The sequence below is a fragment of the Mirounga leonina genome, unplaced genomic scaffold, assembly GCF_011800145.1.
Source record: "Mirounga leonina isolate KUSES-001 unplaced genomic scaffold, KU_Mleo_1.0 Mir_126, whole genome shotgun sequence".
Classification (NCBI taxonomy): Eukaryota; Metazoa; Chordata; class Mammalia; order Carnivora; family Phocidae; genus Mirounga; species Mirounga leonina.
In genome coordinates this window covers 23,588,538-23,609,009 of record NW_023270314.1, presented here as the reverse complement: position 1 = coordinate 23,609,009, position 20,472 = coordinate 23,588,538, and the positions used below count along the sequence as shown (strand labels likewise).

The 20,472-nt window shown below is 47.9% G+C and overlaps 1 protein-coding gene across 3 annotated transcripts in view; it reads left to right on the top strand.

Annotated features, from left to right (window-relative positions):
• Positions 1-14,210, top strand: part of NCKAP1L (NCK associated protein 1 like) — a 41,247-nt gene extending 27,037 nt beyond the window's left edge. Inside the window, exons 23-31 of one of the 3 annotated variants that reach the window (XM_035002468.1) lie at positions 1,757-1,854; positions 1,990-2,080; positions 2,236-2,318; positions 2,618-2,698; positions 5,684-5,777; positions 6,893-7,009; positions 7,380-7,489; positions 9,911-10,000; positions 13,908-14,210. In XM_035002468.1, coding sequence (XP_034858359.1) covers positions 1,757-1,854; positions 1,990-2,080; positions 2,236-2,318; positions 2,618-2,698; positions 5,684-5,777; positions 6,893-7,009; positions 7,380-7,489; positions 9,911-10,000; positions 13,908-14,039 — 896 coding nt within the window. In that variant the 3' untranslated portion in view covers positions 14,040-14,210. Of the gene's footprint in view, positions 1-1,756; positions 1,855-1,986; positions 2,081-2,235; positions 2,319-2,617; positions 2,699-5,683; positions 5,778-6,892; positions 7,010-7,379; positions 7,490-9,910; positions 10,001-13,907 lie in introns of all 3 variants that reach the window. The other 2 variants (XM_035002467.1, XM_035002469.1) reach the window with 2 other exon arrangements.
• Positions 14,211-20,472: the final 6,262 nt, after the last annotated feature.

Genomic DNA, 20,472 nt, shown 5'->3' with positions numbered 1-20,472 from the left:
GCATGGTGTCTGGGGCAGGTGGGGGATGTTTCCATGACCCTGCCTTCTCCATTCTTCCCTTTCCTTGGTGTGGGGGGAGGTGTGATGAAAGAGTACACAGTTCTGTTGTCCAGCTCCATCTCCTTCTTACCCTCATTCGGACTCCATCAGTAAGCTGACCCTACTCTTTGCCTGTTGGAGGTTTCAGCCTCTCATCAACTCCACCCACAAACTGTAGGCAGCATCTAAAATCAGCTTTAGGTCTTGCTGACAACTGATGAGCAGCAGGAGGTAAGGCTGGTTCCCCCTTCTACCACCCCCACCCCAATTTCCCTGAGTTACCATGGCGATGGGGCAATGCTACTGTAAAAATAGATAGATGGAAAGAGGAGGATGCCCCAGGGTTACTAGCCTGGAGTCAAGAAGACTAGAGTAAGGAGGATTGGCGGATCCAAACTGGTGGATCAGTGTGTCTTCTCTCTAGAGCAGGCAGTTCCGTTCTTCTTCCTGTCAGCGATTTTAGCATTAGCGAGTCGACCAGGTGGGAAGTCTTTTTTCTAATTCTCAGCTCAGTTCTTCCTACTGTAAATAGGAGAGACCAAAAATGTGTCGTATTTCGTCCAAACAGGGCTCTGACCAGTTCCACTTCCTCTGTCCTTGGTGGAGCCCTAGATCAACTGGTCCTGCCTTCAAAGACTGGAGGGTGCTTCTCGATTTCTTTCCCCTCTGACCTCCTATTGACTATGTTAAACTCACTTTTCTGCTACTGGTCTCTTGTGGTTACTTTTGGTCATTTATGGTTTTCTCTGCTGGGATGGCCCATGGCCAAAGATCATCGCTGGAGCTCCTTCCTTTTTGGATTTGTCTCTAGTGTTTCTAACAGGGGATTTCCCCAGGCAGGTTTCATTTACTTCACAAAGGGCCAGAAGCAGGATGGGTAGGAACCCATAAGGCATCTGGGCAGGCCAGAGGAAGAAGGATTCAGAGGAAAAAACAACTGGGATTCTGGGGTTGTGTGTTGATTATGAAAAAGAAAACGTAGCTCAAGGAGAGGAAAATTTGGACAGTGAGGGAAGTGGAAGGGGGAGCATAGAAAACCCCAAAACTTAGACAAGGAATCAGTTGTGGTACTTACAGTAAGGGGCAGTAGGACATCATGCTAGGTTTCAGGTACCAGCCCTTGACTTGGTTAAATGACCTTGGACAAGCACTTAATTCTCCCATGTCTGTTAAACCAGAATGATGTGCCATATACTTCAGAGGGCTGTCAATAATTATCATAACAATAATCCTTTAATCATAAATATCTTTATAAGTTTCTAAGGTTTTTATAATGGTATCTTATTTACTCTCATATCAACTCTGTGAAGTATTCAGTGCAGATACTAATTTCTTCATTTTACAGAGAAGTAAATCGAGGCTCAGAAAGAATCAGTGACTTGTTTAAGGTCTTACATCTAATAAAGTTAATACAGCTAGCCCAGCAAGAGCAACCCAGGTACCACATGAAGGGACTTGGAAAAGTATAGATTCCCAGAAGAACATAAATATCATTTGTGGGAAATCTTTGCGTGCGTACCAGAGGGGAGACGGTGATTTGTCTCATAGGCAGGCCAGACCTGTCACCTGAATGTAGGACTTCAGGCCACTTTTGCTCCCCAACTTCCCACTTCCTTTCCTGGATGAAAGACATTGTAAATGTTCAAAGTACTCTCTACCTGTGGTGGAAATGCCCCAGTGGCCCCTAAGCCCCCTGGGACCTCTAACTCTCTTGCAGAGATGCGGGCCTTGGCTGAACTCTTGGGCCCTTATGGCATGAAGTTCCTGAGTGAGAACCTGATGTGGCACGTGACCTCTCAGATTGTGGAGCTGAAGGTACTGTGGAAGCCAGGCCTGGGGTGGAAGCCAGGCCTGGGGGAGGGGTAGAAGTAGGAGACCACCCCGGGGGGGGAAGAGCTACCACAGTTTTGTCTTTTCCTGCTTAATGTCTCTGTGTCCTGGCTGCAGAAGCTGGTGGTGGAGAACATGGATGTACTTGTTCAGATCAGATCCAACTTTAGCAAGGCAGATTTGATGGCTTCTCTGCTGCCCCAGCTGATAGGTGAGCACCTCCCTAATGGGAGAAGGAACTGTGGGAACGGCCTTGCAGATGACAGGGGTTTGGGGGGAGATCTGGGGGATAGGCTGGGTCTGCGGAAGCAAAACCATCAGTATTCTCCTAAGTTCTACTTCCGTAACGGTCTTCATTCTCCTTAGGGGCTGATAATGTGCTGAAGCGCATGACCATCATTGGAGTTATCCTCACTTTTAGGTCCATGGCCCAAGAGGGACTTCGGGAGGTGAGTTGGGGGGAAGGGGCTGCCTCAGAATCACAGACTCCTCTGAAGGTGGGGTTTGTATGAGAAGTCGTGGAAGCGTGTGGTGAGCATTGAGGAGAAAGGAGGAACTTAATTTGGGAGAGGTCCTGGAAAATCTCTGGGGATAGACGAGTGGAGGAACCGAGGGGCACGATGAGAGGGATAGTGTGGGAGGCTGGCTGGGTCCTTATCTAAGTTGAGGCCTTTTTTTGTTTGTTTCCACCTATCTCTGAAGGTACTGGCGCTGTCCTGGGGACTCACTTATCTTCTCTCTCTTCCAGGTGTTCTCCTCTCACTGCCCATTTCTTATGGGTCCCATTGAGTGCCTGAAGGAGTTTGTCACTCCAGACACAGACATCAAGGTATAGAACAGTGCGAAGTAGGATCCACTTGGGAGATTTTTCTTGTTGAAAAGGATGTAGCCAGGATCTTATAAGGGAGGGGGTGCTCTGAGGAATACTGTAGGGAGACGAGCCGGCATTTGAATAGGAAAGCACTGGGGGAGATTTTGTGGAGAGAGGAGCACTGGTCAGATAGCATTCTTGGAGAGAGAGGGCAGAGCTGGGGAGACACGAGGGGATGGAGAGACATGGAAGCCTGGCCGACCTATGAGAGTTGGGGAAACGTTACTGGAAAAAGCTAAGGTCGGGGCGCCTGGGTGGCTCAGCCATTGGGCGTCTGCCTTCCGCTCGGGTCATGATCCCAGGGCCCTGGGATTGAGCCCCAGCTGGGCGGGAAGCCTGCTTCTGCCTCTCCCACTCCCCCTGCTTGTGTTCCCTTTCTCGCTGTCTCTCTCTCTGTCAAATAAATAAATAAAATCTTAAAAAAAAAAAGCTAAGATCTAGGAAAGTATCCACCTAAAGTGTGCAAATTAGATACTGACCCACGTGCAAACAATCCCCTCTTCCGTCAGGAGCTTAGGTACTTCTTTGTAAAGAGATTTATGGCTTCCATCCCCACCCACCCTGCCTGCCCTCAGAGTTGCCTTTTTCTGGCCTTTCCTTTCTCCTAGTTCTGAAAACTTTTGGTTCCTCTATGTCTGTGTCACCTGGCTCAGGTCCCCATTTACTACAGAGATGTAAGGTACTGCAGGTACCCTGAGTAAAACAACCATTTCTCTGTGCCTCCCACACCTCTGCAGCATCTTTTGTCTTTTGAATAAGCTGAAACAAACAAGTCTGTTACATAGGATATATAGCCAAAGGCTGGAAACAAGGGCGTTCAAATGCACAGAGCAGGCCGCTTCTCTTACAACCGATTCCTCTCACGGAGAGAGGTCTATGATTAAGAGGGAACTGGTTAGCAGGAAGAATTAAAATTAGATATTGAGAAAAACTTCCTTACCCTGAGATCAAAAGAGTTGTGAAATCTCCTGCTCTCTCTGCCCGAACTTAAGGGTGAAGCAGTCATGGGAGCTCTGTGGGTTTGGTGTTGCATGGGGATGGCTGCCGGCTTCTGACCATTCTTTTGTGGTGAACCTGGGTTTCCGGCAGTTGCTGACGTTGGGGATGAATGCTCTAGATTGTCAAGAGCTTGTCTACCTGTATCGCCTGGGCAGCACTGAGTTTTAGGCTCTGCCTGCTTGTGAAAATAAGCAGGTTGGAGCAGAGAAGGGGGGATGGTGGCCTGTCCATCAGAGATTATGTTATGCCTCAGTCATCCCTTTCTTTCTCCAGAACACTACAGGTTGTGGACCAGGTCCCTGATTTCCCCAGCCATGGTTGCCTTGAGCACAGTCATTTAGCTATAGGGAATTTAAATAAAGGGCAGAGCAGAACGTGGGAAAAGTTTGCCTTCTCTAAGTAGATTGGTATGTCTATAGGGTTCTTTGCATAAGATACCCCACTCCGTTGTCTACTCTTGAAACAATTATTCTTGTTCTCTAAGAACACTTTGTAAAAAAAAGATTCATTTATTTATTTTAGAGAAGGGGGAGGGACAGAGGGAGAGAAAATGCCAAGCAGACTCTGCGCTGAGCTCTTAGCCCAACGCAGGGCTCAATCTCATGACCCTGAGATCACAACCTGAGCCAAAACGAAGAGTCAGACACTCAACTGACTGCACCACCCAGGTGCCCCGTCTCTCAGAACATTTTAGAGTAATTTAAAAAATCTCAAACAAGGTCTAAATACTTGGCATGGGAGTGGGGGTGTGGGGCTATTTTCTGGGAACCCAATTTTAAGTACAACAAGGGATTCAAGTATCAATCAATAAAATATTAATTGAATACCTTCTATCTGCTTTGCATTGTGTTAAACTAAAGAGGAATGGGGTGCCTGGGTGGCTCAGTTGGTTAAGTGTCTGCCTTCAGCTCAGGTCATGATCCCAGGGTCCTGGGCTCAGCAGGGAGTCTACTTCTCCCTCTGCCTCTGCCCCTCTGGCTCATGCTCTCTCCTGCTATCTCTCTCTCAAATACATAAATAAAATCTTAAAAAAAACAAAAACAAAAACAAAAACTAAAGAGGAGAAAAAGAAGTGTAAATTTCCTGGCTTTGAGATAAAGGAAGAGGAGGAAAGGAATAAGGTTTATTGGTCTATTAGTGATGCTTGAGTATGTAGGGTAGATGTTTTATACATGTGGTCTAATTTAATCTCCACAACAACTCTGTGAGGTATTATTATCCTAGTTTTACAGATGAGAAAACTGAGGCTCAAAGAGGTGAAGTAACTTTTAGCTGAGGTCACACATTTAGAAAGTGGTGGTCCTGGGACTTGAACCCAGATCTTCTCACTCCAAGGCCTTTTTCTCTCCTCAGAGGCGATGAGTTTTTAAAGGATTGCTTTCTAGATGGTGAGACAAACCATAGGTCTCACCTCCTGTCTTAAAAGATAACTGCTCATACCAGGCAGGTGTGTGATCCATGCTAAGTCAGTGGTGCCACTTTAAGGAGGGAGAGATGGATTTGGGTTGAAGTATTCAAGGAGGGCTTCACAGACACTATGAGATTTGAGCTAAGCCTCGAGGGGTGGGTGTCACTTAGCTGTAAGTAGAGAGCAGGAAAGGACGCTATAGAAGAGGGAAGCACATGAACCAAAGTATGGAAGTCAGGAAGCGAGGTGTAGTTTGGAGATAGTGCATCAATGACCCTGGCCGCTCCACTGTAGGAAGCACCTTGGGAAGAAGATTGAAAAAGTCAACACGTACAATGGAGTATCTGCATGCTGAACAAAAGCATTTGTGCTTTTCCCCTGTAGGTTAGGGAGAGCCGTGAAAGGAATGCCTAGACAAGATGACAGTATACTGAAAATCTAAGATCTGTGATCCAGGAAACCCAACTCCCTGTAGCTTCTGTCCAACACTTCTCTCCTGGGAATCCTGTCCAGGATGTTGTTTTCTTCTTTACTAGGTGACCCTGAGTGTCTTTGAGCTGGCCTCTTCTGCAGGAGTGGGCTGTGACATTGACCCAGCCCTGGTGGCTGCCATTGCCAATCTGAAAGCTGGTAAAATTGGGGAAAGTGGGCAAGGGAGGGCTCGGGCCCTGTTTTTAGGTGGGCAAATGTCAATGTCAAAGAAGCCTTTATTTGGAATTGTGAATTCGGAGGATATAAGCTGGGAGCTAAAGAAAGACTTAAAGTGTTGGGGCGCCTGGCTGGCTCAGTCATTAAGCATCTGCCTTCGGCTCAGGTCATGGTCCCAGGGTCCTGGGATCGAGCCCCACATCAGGCTCCCTGCTTGGTGGGAAACCTGCTTCTCCCTCTCCCACTCTCCCTGCTTGTGTTCCCTCTCTCACTGTGTCTCTCTCTGTCAAATAAATAAATAAAATCTTTAAAAAAAAAAAAAGAAAAAAAAAAGAAAGACTTAAAGTGTAGTCCCTAGCCCCCAGAAAATACTTAGAGAGGCAATTTAGACTCCTAGCCAGGTTCCAACCAGTTGACCTGTCAGTCTGCTAAAAAATATTAAATGAGGGTCTCTTTGATGCTCAGCAAGGACTGAAAGGAACTTACAATCTAGGAGGGGAAATCAGGTTAATGCAAATGAAACAATGAGAGAGCCATCTGCCGTCACATAAGATTTCATGCTGAGTTATGTGGTATGGCATCTAAGTTCCCCAGAGTGATCTGGTGCTCTCCCCTCCCACAGAATCACCTTGACACTATTCACTTCTTCCCCTGGTCTCCCATTGTCTCTGACATTTCCCATTTCTTACACACGCTCAGAATGGGATGAAACAAGGAGCTGGTATTAAGCCCTTTCAAAACTGCCAGACCGGCCCTTCTTCTCTCTTGGTTTGGTGAGACTCTTTGCTCTCCTTCCTGCCTGTCCTCCCCATCAGACAGCTGACAGTGTCCTCGGACCGCATGTCGGCAGAACCCTCCGCTGAGAGCTTTGCTTCAGTCACCAGAGGAGGCCTCCAGGATCGGGCCCCTCATGATAAGTGGGGGCTAGTCCTGTCCCCTTCAGCAGTAATGACTTGCCTATAGTGCTTTAGAAAAGTGTTTTCATAGATGTTTTTTTATGTGATCCTGACAGTAATTCTGTGAAGTAGGGCCTCTGTAGAAGATAACTCCTGTTTGCTGAACTTACTTCTCCTCTTTTCTTTTTTCTGTCTTACCAGATACTTCATCCCCTGAGGAAGAATATAAGGTGGCCTGCCTGCTCTTGATCTTTCTTGCGGTTTCCCTCCCACTCCTTGCCACTGACCCCTCTTCCTGCTTTAGTATTGAGAAGGATGGTAAGTAAGGACTACTTTGAGTAGTTTGAGGGGTCAGTCCCCTGGGGTAGGGAGATGAGACGGAGACATTTACTTGGAGAATCCAGACGTCTGACTCAGGTGTAAAGTTCAGTTTCAAAAAACACTTGTTGAATGAACTATCCGTAAAATGCAATTCCAGTGGGAATTTTTAAGAATAGCCTTTTCTTAATATCCTAAATATCGCCTCATATTTTTTAGGAATATCATTCCCCACATGCCTCCTAGTCCTTTTGGTGTCAAACAGGGGTGGCCTCACCTGAAAAACTGAGAGACCACCAGCTGGGATCAGCCTGGAGTGGTTCACTGTATTCCCTTTTGTTTCTCCCCCCTTCTGTCAATCGTAACCTAGGTTACAACAACAATATCCATTGCTTGACCAAAGCCATCATCCAGGTGTCTGCTGCCCTCTTCACACTCTACAACAAGAACATTGAAACTCACCTTAAGGAGTTTCTGGTGGTGAGTGGCCCTAGGCCATAAGGAATGGAAGATTCCAAAGTCTTTTGGGATGGAATGGAAGATTGCAAAGTCTGGTGGGAATTGGTGTGGCTTAAATCCATAGACAGCTGTTATTGAGCGGGTCTTGGAGTCTAACCTCCCACCTAATTCTTCAGTGAGTGAGTGGCACTCTGTGAAAGGCAGGAGTTTTTTCTTATAAATTCCGTAAGAGCTGGTGTTTCAGCCTCTGCCGGACTACTTGCAAAGAGCACTGGACTGAGTCAGAGGATCTGAGTTCTAGTTCTGGATCTGCCACTAAGAAGTTGTGTGACCTCTGAAGAGCCAAACTTTTGGGGCCTCATTTTGCCCATTTGTTAAATAGGGAGGTTAAACTGAATCTATGATTCACTACCTTGATTGGGATGCCTTAGAATATCCGAGGGAGCTTGTTGAAATACAGATTCCTGATCCTTATGCCAGACATACTGAATTAGAATAGCCCAGGGTGAGTCCAGGCCTCTGTTTTTAAAAAAATTAATTAATTAATTTAAAAATAAATTAGTGTTTATTTTTATTTTATTTTTTTATTTTTTTAAAGATTTTTATTTATTTGACAGAGAGAGACACAGTGAGAGAGGGAACACAAGCCGGGGGAGTGGGAGAGGGAGAAGCAGTCTTCCTGCCGAGCAGGGAGCCTGATGCGGGGCTCGATCCCAGGACTCCGGGATCATGACCTCAGCCGAAGGCAGACGCTTAACGACTGAGCCACCCAGGCGCCCCAATTAGTGTTTAGTTTTATTAATAAACTCATGACCCGAACTCATGACCCCGACATCGAGACCTGAGCAGCTGATCAAGAGTCAGACGCTTAACCGACTGAGCCGCCCAGGTGCCCCAGGCCTCTGTTTTTAACAAGGTCTCCAGGATATCTGCTGCGCAATCAAGTTGGAGACGCCAAGTTTTAGAACCTTTAAGGCCCTTTCCAACTCTCATCTTGACAAAAAAAAATCAAACTTTTTTCACATTCTCAAACTTTAGCATAAATCAGAATCACCTGGAGAATTTCTGATTCAGTAGATTTGAGGTGGGGCTGGAAAATTTGCATTTCCAAGTTCCCAGATGATGTTGATGCTGTTCATCCTGGGATCTCACTTTGAGAACCACTGTCTCCATTTCTAGGACTGGAACTTTTTTTTTTTTTTAATTTTATTTATTTTTGAGAAAGAGAGAATGACAGATAGAATGAGAGGGGTGAGGGTCAGAAGGAGAAGCAGACTCCCTGCTGAGCAGGGAGCCCGATGCGGAACTCGATCCTGGGACTCCAGGATCATGACCTGAGCTGAAGGCAGCCGCCCAACCAACTGAGCCACCCAGGAGCCCCTCTAGGACTGGAGCTTTTAACCAGACAGCCGATTATACAGTAGGTTACATCCAATTTATTTGAGAAAAAATTATTTAAAAAAAACATTTTTAGCCAAAGTTTGACTCCCTGTAGCTATCACCATTGATCTTAGTTTTGCTTCTGGAAAAACGCAGAATAAGTAATCTCTTTCCATTGTTGAAAGAGGCCCTGGAGTTTTCCATTCTAGTCCTCCGTGGAGGAATTCCGTCCTTTTGATACATGGTCCATTACCCACTGCCGGCTTGAGCATTCTCAGCAATGGGGAGCTTATTCCTTTGCAACGCATGGGCCTGACTTAAGAACGAGGGCCTCATTTGTCTCCTTTTAGGAGCAAACACAGTCGATCATATTCTCTCGGGAATCATACCATTGTCCTGGAAGCTTAGTTAGAGGGTCTCCATTTAAACGGGGCCAGCCAGCCAATCTGAATGGGTTCTGAGCATCTTAGATATAAAGAATATTCACAGCAGATCTCTAAGATGGGGTGAAAAGGGGCCCCCTCCCCCTTTTCCCATTTGCCCTGTTTGTTTGCAAAATGAGAGTAACCTGGGCCTGCGATACAGTTAATCATATCTCTTCCTCCCTCTTTGATCTGTTGGGAGCCTGGAGGTGAATAGAGAGGACAGCCACTTGGGAGTTGACAGGAGGAGAATACGAAGAGCACTGCATCTGAATCAGAGGCTCAGCCCTGTCTCTATTCCAGTAGGGAGTCAGCTGTAAACAGCCTGGTGACAGTGCTGTCTGAAGGCTGCCTAGGAAAAGAGATTAATCTCCTGCCTTTGTTCTAGGTTCTGTCCTCAGCCCCTGGAATCTCTCCCCCAGCACCCCTGGCAACCTACTGTTGCCTGCACTGCCTGCTTTACAGGCAAGGTGTGGCTCTGAAGCCTAGGGGATTTGCTACTTTTCCACCCGGAGTCCCCAGGAACATCCCAGCACTTCTTAACTCTCCTCCTTGATCTTTTCTTAACTTCCTGTAGCCTGAGGCTGTCCTACTCTGACCTCCATAAAAATCTGCTTTCTTACAAACTCTTCCCCTACAGGTGGCCTCTGTCAGCCTCTTGCAGCTGGGCCAGGAGACTGACAAGCTTAAAACCAGAAATCGGGAATCCATTTCTCTGCTCATGCGCTTGGTACGTATCTGGTTTAAGTTGGTCTGGGAACAGAGAGAGCAAAGGCCAGAGGGACCCTTCTTGAGGGCTTCTGGGTCCCTGCCATTTTCATCACTCAAAAGCATGAACTCAAAACTGAATTCGGCCTGACCCTCTGGGTCTAGGCCTCACATTCTAGTTAACACTGCAGACTTGTCCTGTAATCCCAAGGTAGAGTCTTCAATGCCTTCTCTGCAGTACAGGGCCTTTCTGGCCCCTGGCTGACTGGGCCCTTTTACCTGCAATATTCTCAGGTCTGACCTGGGGGGGCAGCTGTGTCCCTCATCCATGACTGCCTGTCCAGTTCATGTTTGATTTTACTTGACCACTTCCTACTGCTGCATGTCTTGTCCTTAAGAAGTACTGTGGAGAGGGTGCTGAATAACACAGAGCTGAACTGGGGGAGGGGAGATGGGGGCTCAGAGGAGGGAAGGAATCTTCACTGAAGAGCTGTAAGAGAGCCAGGTGGGCCATGAATCAGGCAGCTCCTGCTATCTCTTTCTTCCCAAGCTGTGGGCTTTTCGCTACTTTGGCGGAAAGTTCTGGGAACTCTGACTCAGTGAACTTAAAAAAATCTTTTCCTCATGACCCTGTTTTCCTCTTCAACACGCTTACTCACTCTTTCGCTCTAAAAGTCTGCTTATCCGGGGTAATGCTGCACTGGGATGTGGTCGCATAGAGGCCTTCCTCCGGCCTGCGGGGAGAGGATACGCCCATCTGGAGCCGGCGCTCCACCCTGGAGTCCACACTAGAGATTTCTGGGACCTCAGAATTCTCCGCTGTAGCGCTTATGCGGAGCTTGTGCTGAGCTTCTTCCCCAGGTCCGTCCAACTGAGGCAGACTGTGCTGCTGGTGTGTATACCTCGCGTGCCAAGGGATCGCTGGCTGGAGTTTAGATGTGCAGATGGGAATTCCATGGGTGTCTGCAAAATCCCGCACACTGGGCTGGTCCGCTCCAGCCTGTTCTGATGCAGAAGTCTGAGGAGTCTAAGAATTCTGAATTCAAACCTGGCCTTTCATGAAATTATAAAGGGAGATTGTGAAGGTCAAAAAGACAGAACAAGCCAGTTTGTTTGATTTATTTAGTCACATGCTATGTAGGCTTCCATTTGCACTCTCAGCCAGGCCCACGGATGTTAGGCGCAGGCATGCCTGGGACTTCCTCTGGGTCTCCCGTGAATACACAGGCGTGGAGTGGGATCTGTGACTCAGCTAGACACAGCTAGAGAAAGGCCTTGATTGGGCTGATTAAGGATTATGATGGCGACAAGAGAATGGACGTGAGGGGGTGCGTGGGTGGGGGTATGTGGTGTGGGTGAGAGGGCAGAGGAGGCAGATGAGGGCAAACGCCAGGAGTATGCTAGATGTGGCACAGTCTTTGGAGTAGCGTGACCTTGGGCAAGTTAATTAACCTTCTGAGACTCTGATTCTTTATCCATAAAAGTGGGCAATAATCCTTGTGACAGAGTGGTTAGGATTCATAAGAAAATATATGTGAGGGCACCTGGGTGGCTCAGATGGTTAAGCATCTCTGCCTTCGGCTCAGGTCATGATCCTGGAGTCCCCGGATCGAGTCCCGCATCGGGCTCCCTGCTCAGCGGGGAGCCTGCCTCTCTCTCTCTCTGTCTCTTATGAATAAATAAATAAAATCTTAAAAAAAAAAAAAAAAAGAAAATATATGTGAAAGTTCCTAGTACCTAATAGATGCTCAACAAATGTTAGTCCTTCTCTCTGCTGCTCATTTTAGTTTCTGGATGATTTGGTCATGCTCCTTCATTTCCTTGGGCGGTTTTCGCCTCTGTAAGGTTGGTGGAGGTGATTCTGTGTTGCCCCTCAGGCCCGCCTCCTTCTGCTTTGCCGCTCTCCTCCCCCCTCAAGTGTGGGAGGGTGTCTGCCCCTGGTGGCATCACAGTGAGGCTGCAGAGTAGCTGGGACACAGCTAGGACCAGGCAGGTGCTTTTTGTTAGAGGGAGAGACCCAGGGACTAGCGGCTGCAAAGCAATTTAAATGCAAATGTTTCCACACAGAAACACAGGGGAAGGAACTGTATTCTGAGTTAAGAGGCTACTCATGTAGGGCGCCTGGGTGGCTCAGTTGGTTAAGCGACTGCCTTCGGCTCAGGTCATGATCCTGGAGTCCCGGGATCGAGTCCCGCATCGGGCTCCCTGCTCGGCAGGGAGCCTGCTTCTTCCTCTGACCCTCCCCCCTCTCATGTGCTCTCTCTCTCTCATTCTCTCTCTCTCAAATAAATAAATAAAATCTTAAAAAAAAAAAAAAAGAGGCTACTCATGTAGCCCCAGCTCCTGGCCAGGCACTTCTCTCCCTGGGGTCTCTCTGTCTTGGCTGTCAAGCCTGGGCAGTGCCCACGCCCAGGACTGCCAGGTGCATCCTGGCATGGGTTTCGGGGGGTGGGGGCGGGCGGGGGGAGATGACTCTCAGAGAATCATGGAATCCTAGATGTCAGGATCAGACCAGATCCTGGCCGTTAGTCCGGTCCGTACAATTGATAGGTGAAGGAACTAAGAAGAGGGAAGGAAAGACGGCATTCAAGGTCTCCCCCAAAATATATGGGCGGATGTGGGATGAGAACCCAAGTTTCTCGGCCTTCGCTGTAGGGCTGTTTCCGCGGCCATGAATTTCCTCCAGTTAGGAGCCTTGTGGTCTTCCGTGCTTCATGGAGCAAACAACAGGAAGTCTTGGGCCAGTGGATCCTTCCTGAAGCCATCACTCCTTTCCCTGTACCTGAGGGTCATATCCTAGGAAGGAGACCTTATCTCTCTCCTGGCTTAAGGTTTGAAAGTCTTGCCTGGCAAGAAATTCCTTCTGTTATCCAGCCTAAGATCCGAGCTACCGTAACCGGGAGACTTCTTTTCCTTCAGCCTGCGGTGTCTGTTGCTCTGAGGCTGTCGTGTGTGTTGTGTGTGCCCGTATTTGAGAATAGTAGGATCCTCCACATTTTAAAACTTGAAAGGACTTCAGAGAGAGAACCATGTTAGAGTTGATATGGTAAATTCTCTTTCCCGAGTGAATTTTCAGGATTTGAAATACCAGACATATTGGGGAGGGCCCATCTGTGTGAATTGCCAGAGGATAGGGGACACTTCTCTCCAGGGTGTGTTTTTTAGTCCCACAACTGCATGGGTGAGGAGGGCACTGAAGGAAACACACCCTGTTCCTTCCTCAGGGATGGGGACCCTCCAGCCCAACACTAGGTTATGGGGCTCTTCGCTAATATGCCCCCCGCTCCGTCTCTTGCCCTCCACCGCTACCCTCGGTCTTATCCAGGCATCTTGAGCTATCTTTCTGCTTGGCTTCTGGGGGCTGCTGGGATTACCACAGCACACAGGCTTCTAATTAAACTAATTAATCATGCCTGCTCCTTTATGCAACATCCTCACTGCTCCCCAAGCACTGTACTGAGGGAGGGAGGATACTGAGACCCAGCACAAGAGGACCCATGTGGATTCCAGGCCTTTCTTTCTTGGCCTGCTGTGGTGATTGTTTCCTTCTCCATAAAGCTTTGTCATTAGCACTTTTATCCAACCTTACCTGCTTCTGTGCTGCCCACCCACATTTGGTTTGGCATCCAGAATGGGGGAGAATGGGAGTCTTTCTGCCACCAGAGAAGTGATTCTGTCCTGCCTTCTGCTTCTGAGTCCTTCATATAACCCTGATAAGGGGCCCAGGGGCCATTATAATGAAGCCGAAGAGGTCACTTTGCTTTCCTAAAGCTAAACCAAGTGTGGGAAGGAGGGGGGTTATGATCTGGAACGTTGTTCACTCATAACCCTAAGGGCCTCAGAGGGCCCAGGGAACTGAATGAAGGAGCAGGGTATCACAGAGTTACACCCTGCCTGAGGTTCTCATCTCTTGACCTATTCTCTTCCAGGTGGTGGAGGAGTCCTCCTTCCTGACCCTGGACATGTTGGAGTCCTGTTTCCCTTATGTCCTGCTTCGAAATGCCTACCGGGAGGTATCCCGGGCCTTCCACCTGAACCGAGTGTCAGCCAGTACCCACTGAAGGGCCCTTTGGACCTACCTAAGCCCATGAAGCTATAGCCGTTTTCTCAAGGGATGTGCTCTGGAGCCAGAGTTGATGAACAGACGTACGGAGGAACAGTCCGGGGCTGAGAAATCATACAGAAATGGGGCAGGCTGGCTGGGGGTGGGGTTGGGGGACAGTTTTGGGGAAAAGTGAGGGAATTGGGGCCACGTGTGTGAATTTTTACAATGAAAAACATGAGTGACATACAAGTATGTTTTCTCTCTTGTGGTGACTAGCACTTGAGCTCTGACTGGCATGGGTCTCTCGACCTTCATCACTATTCTAGGATAATGCTGGCGGGCAGAGATGATCAATCATCATATTAAACCATAATGAGCTTATAATCCTCCCACTGGAGCTGCTATTGTCTCCTGCACATTCATTAGGACGATTATCTCCTCTCTTCCTTTTCCAAATGTGTTCAGCAAACATTCGGCTTGCTCCTACTGCAAAGTAGTAGCAAAGGAACTCCCTTTTTCCTTTGTGGGGGCTCTCTCAAGAGTCATGGGTCTCTTCCTCTACCCCCAGCTCTCCTGCCTACATGGGCAATGAGGGAGTGCTCTTGAGAGATTTTCACGGGCCCCAGCCCCCCTCACCTGCTCCAGCACACCTTGTGGGGAACCAATAAGTTCTTCCATCTGTTTAGCTGTAACTCCTCCTGCTTTTTCTTTGACATCACTACAACCCAGAGCAGAGGGTCAGTCTAGCTAATTCTAGGTCATGTGACAACTAATTGGATCAGAGTCATGTGGGTCTCCCTCCCAGATCATTTGGGGGTACTCTCCCTCCTATCTGGAGCCACTAATTTAACCCAAATCCCCTTGTCATCCTGGGTACAGCTGTTGCTCCAGGCAGGGATTTCTCTCCTAGATCTTAAATTTCATAGACCTCATTAGATTATAGGGCCCTGAGAGTGGGTACACTTGAGGGAGTACAAGCTGTTTCAACTTAGCCCTTTTCTGCACTAATTAGAATTTCAAGTGTCACAATGCCTGGGGCGTTCAAGATAGCACTAAACTAGATTTAGTTCACTCCATGGCAGGAAACAGTGGCCCCATCCATCATTTCTGTGCACCTCACCCATGGCCAGGGAGGACTGGAGCAACAGATCCTGTGTCACAGGTCGAGAAGGGTGGAAGTGGGCAAATATAATTAACTAGTTGATTAATTAGGGTCATGTCCATATTTCCATGATAAAAAGGAAGCAATTGTTGGTTTTCAACAAAACCATCCGGGGTTCATTAAAGCTATTTGATAGCTGTTTGGGGACTTTGTATGCATGTTTGATCTTTATTTCTCAAGACCCAGGTTCAGTCAATACTTTTTAAACTTGGTACTCATAATCGTTACGCAAGTTTTTCTTAGCAACAATTGTCTGCTCTTTAGGATAGAAGCAACAGAGCATCAAGCTTCATGCATCAGCTGGTTGTCCTTCCTTGCTATGGAAAAGACATTATGTTCTAAAGGAGTGATTCAGGGTCAGGCCTTTTGAGACTGAGGGCAAAGTTGATGAGGAAGGGAAAGCTCAGAAGCATCTGAACAACTACTCCTAGACCCTCATCTCTCTGCTGGGATCTTGTTCTTGAGGAGATGGAGACCTCTGTTCCATGCACATGTAGACCTACTTGAGAGGAGCCCCCCAGAGGATGGTAAGATAAGTTGCTCCAGGGGAATAGGGGGTAGACATGATACTTCTTTTTTTTAATTAAAATTTTTATCGAGAGAGGGGTGCCTGCCTTGCTCAGTCAGTAGAGCATGTGACTCTTGATCTCAAGGTTGTGAGTTCAAGCTCCACATTGGGTGGAAAGCTTACTTAAAATTTTTTTTTTTTTAATTGAGATGGTTAACCCACATGCACTTGTAAGAAATAACACAGAGACATTGTGTGTCAACCATACTTCAACTAAAAACAAACAAACAAACAAACACACAGATCTTAAGTACCTTTACCAGTTTCTCCCATAGGTAACATCTTGCATAACTATAGTATACTATCATATCCAGGATATTGACTTTGATACAATTCATGATCTAATCCAGATTTTCCCAGTTTTACTTACACTCATTCCTCTGTGTGTATGTATTTAGTTCTATACAGCTTTTTCTTTTTTCTTTTTTTTAAGATTTTATTTATTTGAGAGAAAATGAGTGAGAGAGAGAGCATGAGTGGGCAGAGGGGGAGAGGGAGACGGAGAAGAGACTCCCTGCTGAGTGCGGGGCTCGATCATGGGACTCCATCCCAGGACCCTGAGATCATAAACTGAGCCGAAGGCAGACGCTTAACCAACTGAGCCACACCGGCGCCCCTCTACAGCTTTTTCACGTGTAGGTTTGTACATCCGCCACCACCATGGTCAAGATCCACAAGGATCCCTCATGTTGCTTTTTTACAACCTCATCCCCTTCCCCTTCCCTTGCCCTTGGCAATAGAAATCTGTTCTCCTTTTCTAAAATGTTGTCATTGGACATGATATCTTTTTACAAACATGTAATCACACATTTCTCTATTATGTATACTTTTTCAAAGTGCTCTCGCATTCCTTATGACAATTCTGCAAGGTAGCCAGGGAAGACTTCCGTATTTTAGGCCAGTAAACAGATTCAGAGATGCTCAATGATTTAATGAAGGTCACATGTTTAGCAGTACATCTAGAACTGGGACCCAAGTCTGATATCAATCCTAGACATTTTCTACCTGACCAGACTGCCTCTTCATCTGGGAAGACTTGTTCGTTAGAATCCAGAGACTCTAGAATGAGTAAATAGGAGAAGGTGAGGACATGGTGGCCTTACTGAGTGAGGGACAGGTGGGGCTAGGTAGGGAGAGATAGGTAGGGGGCTATGGGATCAGGCTTACAAAAATCCCCAAAATGTGGAGGTGTAAGGAAACCAGAGATAAAGGAACAACACCAGACCATCCCGTCCTAGGTGTTAAGAGGTGGGGGTCTTGTTATAACAGCTACTTGTGACCAACAAAGAATTACCAGACCCTAAGAAGGAAGCAAGCCATTGAAGGTGTTATCACTAGTCCTTACTCAATGGTGCTATCATTAGAAATGTTCAAAGGATTTAAGTTCCCTGGTTAGCCTTCAATGAAAGACCAACCCTAAAAGCCCTCAGTGGCAACCCTGTCGGGACCCCTCTCACTCCTGAGAGCTCTCTCTGTATCCTCACTCAATAAAACTCTATCACTTTACTCACTGTCCTTGGTCAGGGCAAGATTCATTCTTCAACTCTGTGAGACAAGAACCTTGTTCTCCCACTTCATTACCACCTGAAACAAAAGGAGAATGTCTAGAGGAGAAGGGACAGATGCGGTGACGGGACCCATCAACATTTTCAGCAGTATGCTTCCTTGACCAGGAGGATCTCTGACCCCTGACAGCTGGGGACACAACCGCTGATCCCCAGCTTGTTTTATTCAGGCCTTAAAAGGAAGTGAGGAATGACTATCAGGGAGAAATTCTGACTCCAATTGTTTTGTCTCGCAGGCAGAGAGTAGGTTCCAGCCTCAGCTTTTTCATTAGTGCAGTGTTTTCATTAAAATCTCCATTAACTTGTTTGCGCAATGACATGGAATTATCCCTCCCACCAGGCCTGGGGTGAGATGCTTGCAGAGGAGCTCCCTTTCCTTCCGGCTGTCTGAACACTGCTTCCCTACAGGGGTGTTCATTTCGGTGGGCAGGCGGGGCTGGGGCCTGGCCGAGGGGATCTTACCTGGCGGCCCTTTTGCCTGGGAGGCCTAGAATGGCTTCGATCTGAGCCCTCTGAGCCCGAGGCCCAGGAGGGAAGGAGATACCAGCTAGGGCTAAGACTTCCCTACCGTAGGTCCTTGTGCCTCTCTCAGTTCTTCTCCAACAAAGTTTGACTCTGAGAAGAAGCTGGCACGTGGCTGAAATGCACTCACGAGGTTGGGGGAAGAGTGTTCTTCCAGCTCTCCCCCCCACAGGACCTCCTGCTCTTCCTAAGTACCTGTCATCAAAAGAGACAAAGATGAATCCCCCCTCAGCCCCCACACCTCAGTGAGTTGTCAAGTGCTCTCCCTCCCACCTGAATAGGAGCGCAGGCCAGGTTGCAGGTTGTGGAAGTCAGAAGTTAACTTGAGCTGGGTTTGCAGCTCTGGAGAGATTGAGGAGCAGGCTTTTTCTCTTGTCACTTTGGAAGGCGAGGATTGTGAGGCCGCCCCTTTAAATAGCATTCCCGTAGGAGGCACATCACATCCATCCGTCACTGCTGCCAAAGCATCATTTTTGGTCTCTATCAAACTCAAAGCTTGTTGGGAGGAATTGTGGGGTTAGGGGAGTGAGGAGGCAGGGTCTCCAAGGGGCAGGGGCAGTTTGGAAGGCAAAAAGGAGAGGAAGGAGGCTGGCAGAAGCAGCCTGGAAAAGAGGGGGGTTAGGGCAAGGGGACAGGGAGAGAAAAATCGTGGTCTTTTGAGCCTATGGATGGAGCAGACATATCTGGTTTTTATCCGTGTAGAGGTAGGGTAAGGCAGACATGGGATTAAATTGCCGCAAGAAGGATGAGGTTGAGGTTAAACACCAGGACTGGTGACTAAAGAAGGAGAAAGAGAGCCACAGGATGGAAAAGCACAAGAAAAAGGTTAGGAGGCTTGGCTCTGGCTTTGTTGCTTACTCTCTGTGGGGACCACGTCATTTTTCTGGGCTTAGTTTTCCCACTCGTTAAATGGAGGGGGTCAGACTAGATGGACTCGAAAGTATCTTTGGTGAATAACTTTATGTTTTGTTTTGTTTCGGTGAATTTTCCTTTCTTAAAATGGGTTAGGAGTTGGGGGCCTGGGAGATCAGGGTGGGATATGCCACTGTGTTGATGAGACCTGTCGAGATTCCTCTGGAAGTACATCTCCCGCCTCTTTTCCACCTCTTTTTGTTTAAATACCTGCCTAATTTGGGCAGCTCCTTAGCTCTGATCCTAATTTGCAATTCTTTTGTCGTTTCCAGCCCATTCTTTTTCAGTTGTTAAGGAAGGTGATTGCTCTCAAGTTTGAGAAGTGGATTGTGTAGGAGTCTGACTGGGGTCTCAGCTGCAGCTTTGTCTTGGCTGGGGCTCTTCCTCAGGCACGGAGGGGAAAGGGGGATGGACGCAGAAGCTAGATGGACAGAGACAGGGAAGTCCCACACTCTTTCCGCTTTTTCTCCATCTCTGACTCTGCCATCTCCTTCTGCCCGGGTACTTGCTGGGAGCTGGTTCTGCTGATACCTCTCTGCCCTGCCAGGTCTGAAGGCCTGACCTAACCTAATTACCTAAAGGGCAATTCTTTTATGCTGGAAGTCTTTGCCCTGCCACTTCACTTCTGCTCTTTTCTCCTCCATTGCCTGGGAAGGGGAGTAGCCTCACCCCGATATTTAGAATGGAGTAAAATACCTTCTCCTGACCATCCCTCCTTCCAGCCTCCAGAGTTCTTGAAATGAAAACTCACATTCTGGGATTCTGGATTAGTGGCCTCTTTGGGATCCAGCAGTTAGTGAATACATCTCCACTTTCTGTTTACATGGGATTTCCCCACAACTCTAAGGTAGGTGGTTATTAAGGAGGAGAACAATTCTAAGGGATCCTAAGGTGGTTCCTGCCAGAATCCTAGGTAGGATTCAGCCGGGTGGGAGAGGCTTGCCCTGTTACAAAGTCTTGAATTCAAATTTCAGTTCATTAATTCTACAAAAAAAAAAAAATTTTTTTTTTTTTAAGATTTTATTTATTTGAGAGAGAGAAAACACAAGCAAGGGGAGGGGGAGAGGGAGAAGCAGACTCCCTGCCCAGCAGGGAGCCTGACAAGGCTGGGCTGGATCCCAGGACTGCGGGCTCCATCCCAGGACCGTGGGACCATGACCTGAGCCAAAGGCAGGTGCCCAACCGACGGAGCCACCCAGGCGCCCCTCATTCTACAAATGTTTTAAGCAGCTAGGCTGTATTGTGCTGGGCCCTTAGCCATTAGATTTCTTTTACTGAAGACAGAATAAGAGGAAATAAAAAGGACCCGCTACAGGAAGGGCTGGTTTCCTGGTTCTTACGGAGTTCTGTACGGAGATGATGCGGTCCCGCCGGCTCTAGTGGATTCCGTCTGGAAAGCTTTAAGCTTGGAAGAAACTCCCACTGGCCAGGGGGATGGATAGAGGCACCGGGGGAAGGCCACAGCGATGGAGGCATATCAGGACCATCAAGTTAAGGGCACTGAGGAGAGGAATGGGATCCCACGGCAACTCAGAGCAGACCTTGAACTTTTCCCCCCAAAGGCAGGAGCGCGAGGTGGGAGGGTCCGGTCTGGGGCGGGGTTCCGACGGCCGATGGCTTCCCTCAGCCAGTGCCCAGGTCCCCCAGGCGGAGAGGCGGACTCATCCCCTACCCCTCCCTCACAACATGGGGCGCACAGGCGGCCAGGCACTCGGGGATA